Source organism: Lemur catta, chromosome 12 (assembly GCF_020740605.2).
Source record: "Lemur catta isolate mLemCat1 chromosome 12, mLemCat1.pri, whole genome shotgun sequence".
Classification (NCBI taxonomy): domain Eukaryota; kingdom Metazoa; phylum Chordata; class Mammalia; order Primates; family Lemuridae; genus Lemur; species Lemur catta.
Window position 1 is genome coordinate 22,824,825 of NC_059139.1, and position 19,998 is coordinate 22,844,822.

The following is a 19,998-nucleotide window of genomic DNA, read 5'->3' on the forward strand; positions in this document are numbered from 1 at the left end:
TCTAGGCATATAACTTAAATTGCTCTAGTCTTACATTCAGAGGACACAGGTCAGCTCTTACCATCACACACATATTATCCCATGTCCAGGAAAATACAGTCTGCACTGAAAACAGGCCCACACTATGCCCTTAGTGTTTATGCCTTCACTCACCCAAAGGGAGCACACCCCTGACAGCGGCATACCTCTTGTCTTCTATGACTTGTTCCATCTTCAGAGCCAATGTCTCTGCCTTTATCTCCTTTAAATTAATAGAGACACCAAACTTTTTGGCTTCTACTCGGACCATGTTTTCTGGCTGGTCTCCAAAAACAGGGATGCCCACCATGGGCACCCCATGCTGGATGGCCTCCATGATGCTGTTCTGCCCACCATGGGTGACAAACAGACGGATGCTGGGGTGAGCTGTTGCAAAGAAGAAAAGGGTGGAACATTCAGGATGAAAAGTTTCAGAACACCAGGTAGAGCAGGGAGGACATGAGAAAATGCCAAGGGGACATAGAGGTGTGTTAGAGCGATTGTTTAGAATGATGTCGCTTGAGGCACATCCAAGAAAGCAGTTCCAAGGTGCTGGATTCCAAGCCATGCCATGTATAGAGCGTTTTCCAAGCCCAGGTAAGACTGAGACCCCAGGGAGTTCTACAGAGAAGAGGGCTATGCAAGGCACATATTGCTATCCATCCACCCATCCTTCCTTCTCCCTGTCCTCCCTGTGCCTCCCTTTGATTCTCTCATCTCTATTCTCTCTCATGTGTGTCTCCCTCTATGTCTACCTACTCAGTCTGTCTGTCCTGAGCTCTCCACTGACAACTAATTTCCTTTTCTTTAACTTCCGATTCATTCTTTGCCATCACAATTCATGGTTCGCTGCACTGTTATGGTACATTCCATTATGCGACAAACCACTTCAAAGCAGAGACTTGACCCTACACCTTGGTATCTCCAATTCCTGTCCCTCCCTCCCAAAGTGCTTAGAGCTAACAAGAATGATTGCTATCATGAAGAGTCCATCTGACCCTGTGTCACTCAACTGCAAAACATATCAGAATCTCCTTGCCTCCTCTTGGAAATGAGAATCCTGGGCTCCACTTCAGAATTAAAGAAATAAATTTGCAGATGTGGGGCCAGGAATGTGTTTCTTAAATGTTTCAGGTATTTGGTGCCATATCTTGGTTATGAGCATTTACTCTACTGAGTGCTGTGCATGGAGGTGTCTTTAACAAGCAGTACTGGGAACTCAGAAAACCTGCTGGGATGAAGAACTCTCTGGACCAGACAACTTGGTGGACCAAATCACCAGCTGTAAGGTTGCTACTCTTCACACAAAGGTGTGTTGGCACGTCCTAAAGTCATAGCTGGCATCAATGCTGTGAAGGTTGAGTTGCTTTTTACATTGAGAGGATATGTCTCTGTGTGGATGTGTTTATGTAATGACATGTGGCTGAATTGCTGCTCACAAAGCCACTAAACAGAGCGGCAGCATCCCCCCTGGTGTATATTGTCAGAGTTCACAGGTTGTCTTGCATTTTGAGTGACCTGGTCCAAGACTAAATGCAGTAGGGTTGACAGGACATGACAGGAATATAACTACTGGCTGCATATGTCAGGCCTGGGATAGAAAAGAAAGAGGAAAGCTGGCCATTTTGGCCTCTCATCCCATGGGAAAAATAGCCTGATTCCTCAAGACCTCCAGCTGGCGGCTCCTTCCTGCCCTTTGGAGTCTTACCTTTACCCAAGGGCAGCTCCTTCTCTGGCTGGGACAAATGCCCAGCTAGAGGTCAGAGCCCTGAAGAGCCCCAAAGATAGGACAATGGAACAAGAGGAGCAGGTCTGGGCAGCCCTTACCCAGGAGGTCACTCTGAGGAATCCAGTCCATCAGTTTCACATTTGCAGCCACCTTGACATCTTTGGGCCAGTGGGAATGCTTACACTTCCATATCACCCCTTGGCGGAGGTGGCCAAAGGCACTGTTCATCTCCTTAAGGACTTCTTGGTAGCTAGTGATGTCCACCACGGAGCCCATAGAAACAAGGACAAAACCAGAATCTCCAAACCTCCCAATGAAGTTCTCCAAGTCCTGGAGAGAGATAACCAAGCAAAGGACACAACACAATTGCTTATGAAAGACTCAGGGGAAGCAGAATGCAAGTCACACTATTGGCTAACAAACCCTGTCATCAGTGCCTCTTATCAGTGCCTTGACGTCACCCTTCTGTAACAGTTATCATGGCCCTTGGGACAGCTCAGCATCTCTGCACTGTCCACCCCTGTCCATTGTGTGGGTGAGAACAGCTCAATTCTTTCAAATCCTAACTGCAGCTTCTTGGGCTGTTCCTCTTCCTCCACCCCCACTATATGTTCATGGAGTCACAGTCATCTGAGAGATGTCCAAGGCCAGACCAGAGGTGGTGATCTGGGAGAGAATCAGTTGGGTGTCAGGACCCAGAATGGGGAGTGGACTTCTGGAGTTCACAATGCAGAAGCTGGGAGAACATCACTGTCACCAGCAGAAATGGAGGCAGAATGGGGTAAGGCTCCCCCAACCCACACACAGTGTATGTAGATCGTACGTTCCATGATATTCTTGGCCACCGATCTTCGTACATACTTCATCCTCTACTACAGTGACTCACCCACAGGACTGCAAATGATAACCACATGGGAAGGCTTGTACAAAGCAACCATGTCCAGCCCCAACAGCACACCTGAGGAGCTTATGTGTTAAAGTCTCCCAGGAAATTCTCAAGGAAGGCTGGTGTCTAATGTCTTCACTATGGCTTTAATACAGTTTTGTCGGTTCTTATTTCCAAATATATCCTCGACCCTAATTGTCTCTGCACTTCTGCAGCTCCCCTAATCTCCCAACTCCTCACCCTATCAGGTGGTCAGGTCCCTACTGGATTCTACACAGCCCACCACTGTCTGATTTACCATCCCAAAGGACCACTTTAAAACAACCTTGAAACCCTTTCTATAACTACAAAAGCAACCTAACACCACTGTATAAAAATTGGAAAAGAAAGAGAAGAAAATTATCTTAACACCATGTGTGTCTCACAGATATTCCAAATCTCACAGCCATTATTATCCTCACAACAATTCCCTCCCTTTACTCTACGGCCAAGGCCTGCCCCACCCTCCTGACAGCTAAAGCCTCCACTCAGTTCTCTTTGGCTTTATTTGTGCAATAGTCCATCCAGCCAGACTGCCCAGGGGACACAGAGTCAGGGCCATCCCACTTCCACCTCCTCACGTGGGCCCTACTCCTCCACCCTGGATCCCTGCCTCACACTTTCATTCTTTTAAGCTCCTGCCACCAACAAGAAGCCCATCTATCCCGTGCATCACGCCCAGCTCCTCCTGCTCACTCAATGTGAGGTCAGGGGAGGAGGGGTGGACAATTTGGTGACCTCAAGGCCCAGGCAAAGTCCAGGCCCTCAGGGTCTCTCAAATGCATGGTGCTGGGAAGGTCACCTACACCACCTGAGCCTCCACCATTCTTCATTTATAACATTGGAGAGGATCACACCTAGAGGGACAAGATGTTGTACATGATAACTGCTGAAAAATGCCAACCAACTGCTGGCAGACAATAGGCAGACAACTAATCCTAGCTGTCCTCCCTTCTAGAACCTTCCAGAGCCGTGGTTCTGAGCCCAAGTTGTTTATCCAAATCACCAAGGCAATGTTCACAAATTATAGAGGCCTGGGCCCACCCCTGACAAATCAGATCACAAGGTCTAGCTGGAGACTGGAGCCAGGGCTTTACAGGCAGGGGACACGGGGATGACACCTGCAGTTGCAGGGGATGCTGGGTATGACTCCTGCCATTCTGGCTGTCAGTCAGTCCCATATAGTCCTGCCCCACTTACTCCCTGTAACACACCACTCTCAGTAAGTAACTCATTTCCCTGCATATTGCATGCAGTGCGCACTAGCTACATATTTATAGTACACATTGTCATGCAAAATGCAAATGAAAACAGTAACTGTCATAAAGTGCTTATCACACCCAGCCCAGGACTAGGGTGAGGCAAGAGAGCAGCCAGAGGAGCCCACAGGAGGAGGCTTCAATCTCAGGACCATGCAGGGCCCAGCACTGCACTTGCACAGCCCTGAAGGTGAGACCCTCTTCACACAGCAGGCCCTAGGTGCCTCCCTCGCCGGCTCTACTTCAGTCTCAGGATCCCGCTGGCACAGGGCAGCTACCAACCATGTGCTAAAGGCCTTGGCATGAAATCCAAATTAGTGCTAAGGGTTTACTTACTTCTGGTACTGGCTTAGTGGGTTTGGCCATTAAGCCTCCAACATAAACAGTGTTGGGAAGTAGGGGCCGGGCAAAATCAAAGGCAAAGTCAGAGTTAACAAACCACAGCTCTGCTTTCAGTAGGAGATCAGACAAATCTGGCCTCAAGCCTTCTGGGAAATGCTCCTTGATGGTGTTGCCAAATACAGACTGAACTTGCCATTGCTTCCTGGAGAAAATAAAGAAACTCAGAAAGTTCTTCACTCGGCCCCAGAAGTCCATGTGGTCAGTTAACAGGGAGTGGAATACTGGAACATAAGATGAGGGGCTTGGGAGCCCAAAGTCCATAGTGCCAAATGTGGCAGGAAGAACAGACACAAATGGCTTGCCAAGCTTCTCAGCAATCAGGAAATGGCAGTAGTCAAAACTTTCAACTGCCACCAGGTCAAAGTTCTCATTCTGTAAGGAATCCATGATATCCTTTCTGCTTAGCAAATGACTGCACTGAAATCCCAGTTGTTCCACAAGCTTTAAAAACTTTTCAAATGCTTCCCTGTAAGAAAGAAAATAAATGATAAATGATAAATATTCATGGGAGGTGTTAAATTCACAATACATAAAAGAATCTTGAGATACAAAGACAATATCTGGGAGAACCAAGAGCATGTCTAGCAGTAGCCCACACATTCAACCAGTTTCCCACAAACACACTCGGCCATGGTCAATGTGGTTCAAATGTTTCTGCTCCCTAGAGTGCACCCTTCTCCCCTCTGCACCCAGACCCAAATCCCACCCACCATCATTGCCAGTTCAAGGTCCTTCTGTTCTGGGAGCCGCCTCTGACTGTAGCAGATCTCACAGTTCTGTGTCTCCTTGATAAATTCTGTCGTGCTCTGTTTAACCCTCCTTTATATACTGACTTTTTATGAGTGATTGTCTTGTTTGCCCACCTAGACTTGTAGGTAATTTGATGATAGACTTTATCAATATTGATGATATATGCTAATCTTTTTATCATTGTGTGTTTGTGTATGAGACATTGCCTCACCCAAGAAACACTGATCATATTGGAACCAAAAATCTTAGCAAAAATGAAAATTTCACCATTCTATGTCTAGGAGTTAAGCAATGGAAAAAAACAAAAACTAAATACAACCTGGTTTTGAAGCACATTATGAGTCTTTCCATTTCAATGTGGGCTGGAGTAGTCAGAGAAGAAAATGCCAAAACTTTACTGACATTTAATTCAGACTTTGCTGTGCTATTATTTCAGGGACCTTTCTTCTTGCAATGCCTTCCTTTCATTGCCTGCAAAGAATATGATCCTATCTTCCATCATGATAGGGAAATCAATGAGGATGCCCAGGCCAGAGCCCACAGGTGCCAGGGCTCTAGATATCAGGGGCCTGCTGGCTGCTTCAAGGGCTGAGAGAACCAATACCTTGGCAAAACTGTAACGTGTACATCACTGCACCATTGCCCTTCAGTTAGCAATTGCCCTGAGGCTGAGACCTTATTAGGTATATGCAGATCTCTGCCTAACCATTAGGACCAGGTTCAAGTCAAACAAAGAAAATAATTGGCTGAAATCATCCTCTATTTTTTATTTTTAAAGATTCACATAACAAAGGAATATAAATGTTTGCCAGATATTTTGGATAATTTCAGTAATGCAGTAAAAGTCTTTAGTATATAGTTCATTGATCATATTTAAAATTAAGCTAATATATTAAAAATATTTTTAAGAATGTACTGTTACCTAAAACTGTCCTTAAAAATATTAAACTGGGGGAGAAGAGACAAGGCATACACTTACAATATATAACTAACTCTGTAAGATGATATAGACTAAGTGTCAAATGGGTGGGTTAGACCAGACCTACCGGGGTGGGAATATGGTCTCCCAGCTTGATCAAGAGACAAGGCTTTAGGGAAAAAGTCAGATTTAAACACCTCTACTTATAAGCAGAGTAGAATTTGCAAGGAAAGATAGAGAATAACACCACTGCAATTAACAAAGATAGGCATGAATTTCTTTATTTCCTGTTTTTGTCTTCCATTAAAAGGTTTTATGTTCCCTTCCATTGCAGATGAAGCAAAAAGAGGAGTCAATATCATGTCTCATTTTGTGTCAGGGTGATTGATTTATAATAGAACTTTACATGGCCAGATGTTCAACTTTTGTAAAATGAACATTCATAAATCTTCCCTTTATTTATAAGTATGTGAGAGGAGAAGGGACAAAATTAAGTTGGAAAACTATCACCAATGAGTAGTTGAGAGGCGTGTCCCTGTTTCTCTGTTGGGGAAATTCCAGACAATATTTGTAGATGACGTGTTGGAACCAAGTCCCAGAAGGAACAATCTTTCAATTTGTATAGGAATACATTCCTGCTCATATTATAGGAAGGACAATGCATAGTAAGAAAGGTTTTCTAGTGACTGTACCAAATCCATCCACCTATCATCTATGTATCCTTCCATAAATCCATCCATCCATCCATCCATCCATCCCTTTCCCTTACCCTCATTTCAATTATGCAGGCATCCACCCATTTATTTACATGATTAAAATAGTAACTCTTTGTTTCAAAGAATAAAAAAACTACCTTTCATTGTAAACTTCTTTTATAAACGAACTTGCAATCTTATTAAATTCCTTTTGATATTCTTCAGGCGGAAGCCAACTGATAACTTGGTATGATTTTTCTTCTTCTTTAAAATCTAAGAAAATAGCAATGGGCTTAAAAAGGTAAATATGCCACACAACATGGTAACACTAACATAACAATGACAAAATTTGCTTATTTTAAAGATTTCATATTTATTTGAATGTTTGATTTTTTAATTAGTTTTACCTCATTTTCCTCCATTCTCATTCATTCAGTCTTATACACTGATAACATATTGAGACTGTACAATGATTATGGATTTTTTTTTCAATTGGAAGATATGGAAGCTCCATTTAAAGCTTTCATTTAAAGGTATAGCTATTTTTATCATTTTACAAGTAAGAAAACAAAGGCTAATTTAGTTTAAGACAAACTGTCAAAGCTGCACACAGAAAGTGGCAGAGTTTGTATTAAATACAGTATGAGTCTGTGTGATTTCACAGCCTCTGCTATTTCTGTTTGACAAAAATTCATTTTCATTGTTTAAAGTGATACATGCAAAAAAATTTTTATTCAGTCAAAAAGTCAGAAATTTATCTACTCCACAACACCAATAGTGCAACAAGCATTGGATACTAGTGATAGATATTAGCATTTAAATAGAAATAAAATAGAAGGAAAACAATGAATCACCAGTCCCAAGATATTTTCATGCCAACTGGGCAAAGAAAATTAGGTTTTAAGGACTAGGACTAATTCTATGGTCTATACTTCAGCCCTCTAGGTTTATGGCTTCATCCTCAGAGTTATCCTTCCTTTTCCATGAAAGCGAGCATGTGTTTGCAGCTGAGTAGTTTATCGTCTATTTCCTACTTGTAGAATTTTGGAAATCCAACAGTCTTCTTTACTGTTATCTTCTCTCTCTGCTCCTTTCTGTCCAAATTGGCAGTGGATTTGCTGGCATAAAATTCTCAGGTACGATGCAGCTCCCCTGTGTATGTCATGGGACTTCACTAGCTAAGAGGCTGCTACACAGATCCTTTCTGATAATTTCATCTCTATTTTTGAGTTCTGCCACTATGGGTGAAGGGATCCACGAGTCATACATCTAATTGCAGGATGAGTCACTGGGTGGCCTTGGACTGACCCTGTTCCTCCCTCCCCTTTCTCACCTAAAGCTCTCAAGAATAACTGTAGAATGTGCTGGGAATGCAACATCTTGAGATAGGAAGGAACTGGCTTGAATAGCCCATGCTCTTTCCAGTCTCCATTAAAACAGGTTGTTTTTCCATCTTTAGCCCAGTGTGTCAGGTTTCCCCAGAGTATAAAACCCAGGGTGGGCTGCTTTTCACAGGACTTCATCTGCAGTGCACGTGGGGCATGCACACTTTTGACTGCATTTGACCCAGGCAGCTTTCTGAGCCTCAGGGGACCAGCTGCCAATGAATCCTGGGCTTCCGTTGTCCCTCGCTGCCTCTTTGTAAGGAAGAAATCCACCTCTTATACCTTGTATAGAGTGTGTTCTGTCTTCCCAAACTCAAATGAGTTTGTAACCAGTGCACAGTGAAACTTCCTGCACGCTAATCTCTTCAATGAGCCTCTGTGTGACTCAATACTCTGACCTTTTAATCCTTCAGAGACATTAGCAAAAAGTGGTCCAGCCACACAATTGGCTTTTTCTACAAGAGAAGAGGACACACAGGTTTCCTGACATTGACACCTCTAATTTTAGAATCTTTTATAATCCTAACAGGCTGAGAATTTCCCAAAACATGAAGTCCTGGTTCCGTTTTGCCTAATAGTTCTTTCCTCAATTTATCTCTTTTTTCTCACATTTTACTGTCCACAAAAGGAGGACATTAACATCTGTATTTTCACAAATAGTCCACTTATGATGATTTACATAGCCTCTAAAGCAATATAGATTTTCTCTACAATATTACATTTTTCTGTCAAAGAAAGTAAAAATCTCAAGAGTACCCTCCCAACTCCCTATGCAAAAGGAAAGGCATAGGCCTCAGGTACCTGTGGAGACTGGCCTTACACATCATTCAGTAGAGAAATTCCTTACTGGCCTTCCAAAAGCAAGGACATGCAAATTGTAACTTTATGTCTGCAGGCTAAGTCTAGCTCCTAAAACTAAAGTCTGTTTGTTCCAACAATAATAATGAAGTATAAGTTTATCTCCACAGTTGCAGAACAGAAACAAGGCAGGATCAGACATTCTTCCACCTATCTTGTGGAATCCATAATAGATCTTCACACCTACATAATTCATGCTTCCTTCATTGCTTTTTTCTCTTCTAACATTCCCCTTATCTTATGTAAAATGTAGATTTTCTTGAATCTCACAAAAATATCACCCTTTTGTCTCACCAAACCCATGCCTTTTTTTTTTCTTTCTGTGTTTCCTAGTCCTCTTTAAATACTGAAATTTCTAAATTGCCCTTCAGAATAATAGCCACAGATCTGTTTGTGCTTTGTGTTTGTCCTTGGTGAATCCTCAGCTTTGGCTTCATAAATCTCTGTTAACTGAGAATTTTTACCTTAGTCACTTATTTTGGGTTGACAAAACACAGCATTGCCCCTTCTGGCTTGCAGCAATTCTGTTGGTGCTGGGTACTGGCTAAATGTTAACTGAAACCTACAGTGAATTTCACCAAGGCCAAACAGTGGCTCTCTACTGAGGTTCCTTGATCTCTCAAAATTTTTTATGTGATATCCAAGGTGTATTTGGCCAGGAAACACCTCTAAGAATTTTGTCATTCTTCCAGTTAGGAAGGTGAATTTCCCTGCTTTTGTGATGACAGAAAGCAGCCCCAGCTTGGCCCATCTCCAAGTAAGTAGCTAGTCTGGGATTTTGTTTTAAGCACTTAAAGTTTATTGTCAGTTAGCTATAACTTCTTCTTATGCTTAGGAATCTCAATAACATATTAGTTTTGTGATTGAATCTTCTATTTTTCCTTTTGGTCAAAGGTCTATATCCCATTAGATTTGACCAACTCTTAGTCAATACTGACAAAACCTCTAAATTATGGGAAATGAGGCCTCTAAATCAGAACTAAAACCCTTTCAACTGCAGTACACTGTTGGTTAAAAGAAATCAAAATATTACCATATATATACATATATATGTGTGTGTATATATATATATATATATATATATATATATATATATATATATATATATATGTTCTTATTCCTCCTCCATCTTTGCCATCTTCAGTACCACATGAAAACACAAGCCTAGAAGAAACCTCTTATGACTCAAATCCCTTCATTAACTTGGAAAAAAGGCACCACTCACTTCTTTCTGGGGGTCTTCTGCTTCCCTTGTGGAGTCTAAAGTCACAGACAGATTCCTCTCAGGTATACAACTGTGTTCTCTGTTGTATTATGTTACCTGATCTTTTTGGCTTTTGAGGATATCAGAAATTAACTTTGTCCTCCTCTAGCATGGCCCCAACTCCTTCTCAAGAGACAGGATATTCTCTCCCTCTGTCCCTCTCTACCTGTCTCCCCCTACCTCTGCTTTGAGATACAGATTGCTACCCTGTATCCTGAGTCCAGTGAGGGCATAGGCCATGTGTGAAACAAGTAGGCTTTGACCTGTTCCATTTTTAGGGGCACAGTTTGAATCCAGCTGTCTTTTAAAACTGCTGAGTTGGCCAGTCTTATGACAAGAGTTTTAAAATCAAGACTATAGAGCCTTCATTTATGCATGTTTGTATCTTCATCTATGTATGTGTGTATGTCTTTAAATATCGTTTATGCTACCACTTTGGCTTAAAAGTAAATAAATAAGCCCACATGCTTTTCCCATTTATGTGGCTTTAATAATCTTTGATAAATAAAGATCATTTTTAAATTATTGATAAAGTATAATAAAAACATCTTCAAATTTAATTGAGACATTCTTTTCCTAAACATACTGGTCAGGAGGCTTTACACCATCTCAGTTAAATAGTTTAAGGTTATAAACTGTTGCTTGTATGATGTTTTTAATGCTTGTTTAATTTGTCCATAAGTTTATGTCTTTACATTTGAGCCTTTAGGTTATGATGCGGCCTCGGAGAAAACACTGGTCTGACTTTCCTGGGGCTGTTGTTCCTTTTGGTCATGCTGAAAAAGATGAGATACTCCTGACATTGTCTTTTGTCCTGAGCTCTATATATGACACATAATTAAAATTCCTTACCGCCTAGGTTTTTCACTAAAACTTAGGGTGACTAAGAATTAACATTGCAATTAACATACATAATTAAAACTACTAGATATAAGGGAAAAATTCTCTATGCAAAATATATAAGGAAAATGATACATGTTTTTGGTAAGAAAGGTTATAAGAAGATGTAGAAATGTGATTTTTGTTAAAAGTAAAATACTTTTCCTAATTTAAAGGTTTTAGAGATTGTTTTAAATTTAAAAAATAAAATGAATGATAAATAAAACTAAATAGATATAAAAATGATAAAATTTTAAAAAGGTATAAAAGGTTTATAGAAACCTTATCCTGTGGTGAAATTGGTTAAGAATAAATAGATTTGTTTATAAAGTCTTTATTAAAGTTAGCTGTAGCATTAGTAACATACTAATGTCAATGTAAAATTTTGTTTTCTCTTTTTTGTGGGGGAGAGGGGAGACAGGGTCTGCCTCTGTTGTCCAGGCTAGAATGCAGTGCCTTCATGATAGCTCACTGCAGCCTCAAACTCCTGGGCATAAGTGATCCTCCTAGCTCAGCCTCCTGAGTAGCTGGACTATAGGAACAGAGCATCAAATAAACATAGATAATCTTCTTTTAGAGATGAGTTCTCCCTATATTGCCCAGGATGGTCCTGAACTCTTGGCCTCAAGAGATCTTCCCTCCTTCACCTGTCAAAGTGCTAGGATGAGAGGCATGAGCCACCACACCCAGGCAGTTTTCTCTTTTAAACAAGATTTTAATGTAATTTTAATGGAAATAAGAGATTTTTTCCCACACTTTGAGTCAACTTAAACAAAAAAAAGAGGAGAGGGAAAGAGAGACAGATTCAGTCTGTATCTTTATGAGCTTGTCTTTCAGTTTGTCTTTATTAGGTCTTATAATTATTTAGGAAGTTGAGTCTTCTCTCTATCAAAGAGTATAATGTTTGCTTCTTGAATTATTTGAATTATCACATTGGCTAAATGAATGACTGTTATTTTATAGTAACCTGTGATGCTGTTTTGTGACAAGTGTTTTAAACCTGTCATATCTGACAAACTTTCCAAAATCAAAATTCTAAATTTAGTCTACTTGACTTCAAAATAGATTTTTTTAATATTGGAGCCACTGAAAGTCCAAGAGAGATATTAGTCTTGCACAGCATGTTAAAACCATACAGGAAGCATTATCAAATATGAAACGGTGTTTTCCTTTGGGTTATATTTATATAAACATGTTGTTAATATGTATTCTACAAAAAATTATATGAGATTTCTAAAATTCTGATATGTCTTTGTGTATGTTATCAGTATTGATTATGGTTATTACCTTAAATTGTCATATGCCACAAAAATAACCAAATTTCTTTGTCAATTGTCTCTTTAACTATGGTTATTCTAAGATGTTTTGTCATCCTCAGACAATAATTGCTTTACTTTGATACTCTTGAAAAGTGATTTTTAACTGGATACAGTCCAAAATTTGCTTCTGCAAGAAAATTTATAGAAAGGACTCTGATAGGTCCTATTAATTACAGGTACAGCTGATAACTTTGGAGATCATACAATTTGAATGAGGAAAACTTCCAGGATTTGGTTAAAAAGCTGATGTGCTCATGAAGATTGCTAAGCAAACCTCAAACAGAACAAAAATTGATTACATGAAACGGAAGTAATATTTTATTATTTATGACTTTTTGTTTAAAACATTGGTTATTCTTTCTGTGTTTTGTTTTCCAGAAATCAAAAAAGATTTTTATCTTCTTTTGAGGTATTTGTAGCTCACAACAAACTGGTAAAGTATAATTTTGTGAGCAAAATTTGAAGCATTTTTCTTTCTACTTGAGTTTTCCAAAATTTAGAAACTATTTGTGAGTATTCTTAATATATGATAATATAACTGTTTGCATAAGTTCAATAAGGATCTATTTTCTTTTATAACAGGACATAATTGGTGACACTGGTTATTTTACCAAAGCGTTAACCGGAATGGCATATTTTTAAGTACTCCCAGACTACATTGAGGAATTTAGATTGACTATATAAAGCCAACAAGAAGCCCTTTTGGGAGATTGGCCTTATACTTAGTCGTTTACAAGGTTCTAATCTATGCTTGATAAAGAATGTCACTTTCCATCAGGTTCTGGAAGCTTAAGTTATTTGGGGATTTCTCAAATGAAGAATTCAACCAATTCATACAGGTATTGCAGACAGTTTGCCAAATCCTTGGCTTTACTAGCCTCAAGAGGCTCTTTTAAAAAAATTCTAATCTTGGATTCCTTTTAAAAAAAATTCCAACAAAGCCAACATAAAAAAAACAGTACATACGGCCAATAACTAATATTACTGCACATTAAGCAAATAATCTAGCCAATTATAAGAAGACTAAAATTTATGTTACAAATAAATTGGTCCTACTATGCTATACTCTTGGTAAAAATGAGAAACTAGACAGAGAAAAAAAATTATGTTAAAAAAAAACTTGTACCAGACCTGTTATTAGATTCTAGGCTTCTTCATTATTTTTGAGTTTTTATTATCTGCCACAATTTTAGCATTGATCCTTCTTGATTTGTTTCACCCTCCTCTCTATGGGAAATGATCTCCTAAGAATAAGGCTTCCTAGCAATGTGAAATTATATGAAACATACAAAAACAAACTCATGTCCTCTATAATGTATACCCCCACAGATTTTGAAGGACAGGGGGGAATGTAAAAGAAAATAAAATCTAAGAACTACCCCCAAATGCCTTATTCAAAAGGGAAGGTAAAGTCATTAGGTACCTGTGAAGGATGGGTTCCACACATCATACATTAAGGAAATTCATTACTGGCCTCCCATTGAAAAGAATATGCAAATTGCAGCATTAGGTCTTCAGGCTACATCCAATTCCTAAAACTAAAGTCTGTTTGATTTCACACTCATAATGAAGAACATGTTTATCTTCACTGGTACACAACCGGGACAAAACATGATCCAACATTCTTCCACATACCCAAAGACACCTACTTAATTGATTTCCCTCACTCACAATTTCTCTACTAACATTCACCTTCTCTTATGTAGATTTTCCTGGGTCTCACAAAAATCTAATTATTTTGTCTCACTGTCCTCCTGCCTTTTATTTTCTCTCTGATTTTCCCACTCCCCTATCAATACTGAAATTTCCAAATTTCCCTTCAGAAAAACAGCCAAAGATCTGTCCATGCTATGGTTTTCCTGGGAAATTCTTCAACTTTGGCTTAATAAACTGCCATTGATTGATATTTTTGCCTCAGTCACTTATTTTGAGTTGACACTTCCTTTCAGTCATTCTTAGCACAGTTCTTAGCATCCATATGTCTACTAACAATCTGTTCAGACAATCGAGATTTACTCTGTTATACTCCTCAGTATTCTTCTAGCCACTACCTATAATCCACTTGTGATTCGCAGTATTGGTTGAAGCAGTAGTACATGTGAGTATTAGAAACATTTGTTTCTTCAGTACATCTAATTTTATTTTTGAAAGTTGTAAATAAATAAACAGCATAGGAAAGCACACTCAAAAAAAGAGTTAATAAATAAATGAAATGTTTCAATATGCTGAATTTGGCATTTGTCAGAAATAATAACTGAATCATGTGTTTTCCTTATTTGCAGATCTTAACTGAAGCTCTGCCAATGAAGTGAAAAGTGAAAATGCTGTTTTAAAGGCTTCAAAGAAATCCATGATGAGGGAATATTGAAAAAAAACTCTAGGGCTGTGCGTGGTGGCTCACGCCTGTAATCCAAGAACTCTGGAGGCCAAGGCGGGAGGATTGCTTGAGCTCAGGAATGAGACACCATCTCTACTAAAAATAAAAAGATTAGCCAGGCATGTAGCATGTGCCTGTAGTCCCTGCTACTCAGGAGGCTCAGGAAAGAAGATCACTTAGGCCTTGGAGTTAGAGGTTGCAGTGAGCTATGATGATGCCACTGTACTCCACCCACGATGACAAAGTGACTCTCTGTCTCAAAAAAAAAAAAAAAAAAAAACAAACCTCTAAACTCCTAAAGTTATGGTAAAATGGATGAAATTCCATGAATTCCTTCAATTGTTTATAGATTTTAGTAGGTATATATTTATTAAAGGCTAGAAAGTCGGTAGCCTTCGGTTATTTCTCAAAGTCCATTGGAACTGCCACAACTAAATTTTAATCTAAAATTTTAATATAATTTAAATTTTCATTTAATTTCATTTTTATTTTTGAAAGTAAAAGGAATTACATTAAACATTTATATACTACCACTATTTAATCAGACATCCAGTCAAGGCAGATGTAAAGAGACATGAATAATGGTCAGGAAAGAATGGGAAATCTAATCCAAAAGATGATTTAAACAGTTTTAAGCCAGGACTCCAAAAGACATTTGTATACCAATGCTCATAGCAGTATTATTCACAATAGTCAAAAAGTGGAAACAACCCAAAGTCCATCAATGGAAGAATGGATGAACAAAATGTGTGATAAGCACAGAATGGAAGATTTTTTCAGCCTTAAAAAGGAAAGAAATTCTGACACATACTATAACATGAATGACCCTGGAGACATTATGCTGAGTGAAGCAAGGCAGACACAAGAGGACAAATATTGCAGCATCCCACTTATACACAGTACACTGAAGAGTCAAATTCAAAGAGAAATAAAGCCAAACAATGGTCCCCAGGGGCTGGGGAAGAAGGTAATGGGGAGTTTCTGTTAATAGGTAGAGTTCCAGTTTATGATGATGGAAAGGTTCTGGAGATGGATGGTGGTGAGGGTCGTACAAGAATGTGAATGTCCTTAAAGTTACTAAAATGTACACTTAAATGATTAAAATGGTATGTTTTATGTTATGTATATTTTACTACAACAAAATATATAAAAATTAAATGAAAAAATGTTTACAAAAAAATTTGTTTTAAAAGTCTGAACACTACCAAAGCCTGAATTCACCCTCAAGGTTTTATAACATCTCAGAATTTTGTTCCTCAAATATGCTTGCTTTTGGATTTTTTTGTGTTAAGGCCTGACCAACACTTCCTTATTGAGCAATCCAGAGTCTCAAGTCCTAAACACACCCAATTGTTTTATTAACCTGCCATGTGACCTTGAGCAAATCTTTCAAGTTTTCTGGGATTCTATTTTCTTGTGAGTCAATGAGGAAGACTTCACAAGATTTATGAGGAGCTTGGTTTTAGCTAAGACTCTTTGGATTTGTTGACTTATTTAAGAATATCTGACATCACTATGTACCTACTCATGGGCAGCCGTTTATTTTTCAATAACCAAAGATCATGCAAATGATAGATTCTATTTTAGCTGCCTGAATAAGGGGTTCCCTGAGAAAGCTTCATCACATTTCAGATATCATAAAAGGGCAAATAGCAATCCATGATATGTAAAAAGAAAAGTGATCCTTACATAGAGGTGTTAAACATGGCCACATATTTTGTTTAATATATTTCTAAGCCATAGCATAAAAAAGCATTTATTAAAATAATGTGTATGATTTTGGGAAGATTGCTTGGGGTGGAGTAGAAGTAAAATAAGAGAAAAAATATAAGAATATGGAGTGTTCAGTCCTGGTAGACAATGCTTAAGAAGATTTCCAACAGTTTATATGCACAGATATGCACACACATGCACATACACCTTCTTCCTTCTTTCCATTCAAATACAGTTTTAAAAATATTTTGCTAAGCCTTTCTATGCAGAAGGCATTATGCTCTTTTCCTGGAGTAGAAGAAATCAAGAATTATTGACAAAAGATACCTGATATTAAAGAATTTCCTCGCTGACGAAGCATGGTGACATTATGACCATGATCTTGAAGAATGTGAGATACACGGTCCATCAGTAGATAATGGCTTCCACCTAGGAACAATGTACAACTTCAGTTCTGTAATGCTGAGAATACAGTGTCTGACATACGTAGGATGATTAAGTTGAGGAGAGGAAGGGTAGGGAAACAGGAAGTTGACAGTGAGTAGAGGAAGATAAGTTTTGTCAGTCTCTCCATCTCCCTCTGGAGAGGGAGCACCCAGAGCATGACTGCCCAAATCCCTAATCAGTGGAAATCCTCCATCTAAGATTCCTACTTGTGATTCATAGTCTTGAAGCGGTTTGATGAGCTTCTTTGTTCTTAGGATTAGGAGTTTCTAATGCTAAGCTAATACCGCATTTTTTTTTAAAAAAGGCCTTATGGTGGTACCCTCTCCAAAAGATGTAACTGCACTGGTGGAAAATACAGGCATGGTGTTGCACACATCAGTGTGAAGAGTTCCTAAGAGGCAGTCGATCAATCAGTGCCCTGATTCTCAGTGATGTAAAAGTGGTAATAGAGCTTATGATGTGTTGAAATAAAGTCTTAGGGAAGCTCCATCCTGGCATGACCACTTTACCCTGACACATTTTTCTCTTTCATCATCATTCCCTTTCAGACAAAAGTAAAGGAAATAAAACTAAGGCCACAAAATACAGAATTCACAGTTTCATGAGTTCTTCAAAAACTTTCAGTAGCACAAGTAAAAGGAAGAAGGGTCAAAACATTCGAATGACCTGAGTCCTCCCTCAGTCTTGGACAGTTCCACAGGTTTCCTCTGGATGAAAACACTCCACTGTCCTTACCGTCAGGAAATACCTTCCCTACTCTACTTTGACTCTGGATGCAGCTTCAGAAAATGTGCAGCGCTGCCCCAGGAGTGCCTTCCCTGACCTGCAAGAGCCTGAAACCACTTGTCATAATTTCTACTGAAAGTTACTGTGCATCGCCACCCCTAGAGTTTAGGGTGAGCCTCTGAAAGTCCCATTGAGCCCTGCAGAAGGCAGCCCAGGGACTATGCTCTGGGATGGAGCACAAACCTCTCACGCCAGCCCTGCACAATGGGGAGCACATCCTGAATATGAACAGACAAGAAAGGATTTTGTGTTTTCTGCAAAACTATCTTGTCCACCTCAGCAGTAGAGTCTCCTCTCTGCCCCACAACCATGTGGGTTCCGCTTTGCTCCAGCCCAGTACAAAAGTCCAGGCTGGAAAACCACATGGATGACCCTCTGATCAAGCACTCTTAACCTTGGCCCTGGAAGCAAGGACAACTGTGCCACCTGTGTCTCGGTTTCTGGCCAAGCACTCACCCAGTGTAGACATTGTCAGGATTTTTGCAGCCTCTGAGAGCAGGATCCCAGGGAGAAGGAAGCCCACTAGAAGCAGCACCCAATGCCCAGCCATGCTTTCTCTTGCAGAAGTCACAGAGCCCAGGCTGGACTGCACACCCTAGGCCAGGCTAAGGAACCCTGTGCACCTCAGTGCACCAAAGGTGCTCACTGTGAGCTTGGGAAGAGGTAGGAGATTGTCAGTCTTCTGTCACCTCCTTAGTAGTTCTGCCTTCCTCCCTGGGTGCTGCTCTATTGGACAATCTGCTTCTCACACCACCAGCTATCAATAAGAGGGTGTGGTGAGCTAATCCTTAACCCTGTTCTGTCCGTGTAATCACAGCCCTGTCTGCCTAGTACATAGGTACTATGAACTAGAAATGGCAGGGATCTCAGTAAATCATGTTGATCACAGCTCCACCCCCAAGTGATACACATTTCCTTTATGTAAGCTGTCCTGAACTTCTGGTGCTCTACCTCTCTGCCAGATGCCTCATAATTACCTCATACTGCCAATCTCATTCCCCATTTCCCCAGGGACCTGTTTAAAACTTTTAGAGGCTGTCTCAAGCTCAAGACTTCCCTGGAATGGGATCCCTAAGGAGATCGCTCTACCACCCCTGGACCCTCTCCCTTTTAGGGCATCTTTACAAGGTGACATTCATGAAGGGGAAATACTAGACTCTAGAAATTCAAGTCTTTACCTGGAAGATTGAACTTCTAAAGCCAAGAAGATAATTCTGAGTAGAGCATCATAAAATAGGATGGGGGATCTTTCCATAAACTCCTCGAGCACAATCTGAGGACAGTTTGTCATAGCACCGCCTTGTAATCTTGGCCTGGGGAGGGCAGCAATCATTATGCCCAGGAGTCACTATTTTCCTCCCTATCCTGAAACTAACACTGGCCTTAGGAAAGACTTTCAGGGCAACTCTTAACAGGCGGAGAATGATTCAATGGGTGATGTCAACAGGGCAAAGTCGGCCCTTGAATTCTATACTATTACTGTTTTCAGATTAGCAAGTTAATTTTTTCATATTTAAATTTAAATTTTTTTCTTTCTTTTCTTTTTATTTCAGGATATTATGGGGATACAAACATTTTGGTTATATATTGTAACTTTGCCTCACCCAAGCGAGGAATAGAGACTTGCCCTTCTGCCATACAATGGTCAACAATTCCATTAGCTGCAAGTTTACCCACCACCCCACCCCAAGCCTCAATGAATGTTACTACCGTGTGAGCACTTTAGTGTTGATCAGTTAGTGCCAATTTGATGGTGAGTACATGTGGTGCTTATTCTTCCATTCTTGTGATACCTTACTTTGGAGGATTGTCTCAAGCTTTATCCAGGAAAGTATCAGAGGTGCTAGATCACCATTGTTTTTTGTAATTGAGTAGTATTCCACTATATACATATACCATATTTTATTAATCCACTCATAGATTGAAGGCACTGCAGTTGTTTCCACATCTTTGCAATAGTGAATTGTGCTGCCATAAGCATTCAAGTGCAGATGTCTTTATTATAGAATGTCTTTTGTTCCTTTGGGTAGATGCCTAATAGTGCTATTGCTGGATCAATTGGTATTTCTATTTTTAGCTCTTTGAGGTAACTCCAAATTATTTTTCACAGAGATTGTACTAATTCTCAGTCCCACCAGCAGTATGAGGGTGCTCCTATCTCTCCACATTCTCACCAGCATTTGTTGTTTTGGGACTTTTTGATACAGGCCATTCTCACTGGGGTTAGATGATGTCTCATTGTCGTTTTGATTTGCATTTCCCTAATGATTAGA

The 19,998-nt window shown here is 39.7% G+C and overlaps 1 protein-coding gene across 1 annotated transcript in view; it reads right to left on the reverse strand.

Moving 5' to 3' along the window:
- LOC123648253 (UDP-glucuronosyltransferase 3A2-like) overlaps positions 1-18,423 on the reverse strand; it is a 23,140-nt gene extending 4,717 nt beyond the window's left edge. Inside the window, exons 1-6 of the mRNA XM_045565961.1 lie at positions 18,182-18,423; positions 16,820-16,921; positions 6,856-6,970; positions 4,268-4,799; positions 1,846-2,077; positions 186-405 (exon numbers count right to left, since the gene is read on the reverse strand). Of these exons, the coding sequence (XP_045421917.1) occupies positions 186-405; positions 1,846-2,077; positions 4,268-4,799; positions 6,856-6,970; positions 16,820-16,921; positions 18,182-18,275 (1,295 nt within the window). The 5' untranslated portion in view covers positions 18,276-18,423. The remainder of the gene's footprint in view (positions 1-185; positions 406-1,845; positions 2,078-4,267; positions 4,800-6,855; positions 6,971-16,819; positions 16,922-18,181) is intronic.
- Between the last annotated feature and the right edge of the window lie 1,575 nt (positions 18,424-19,998).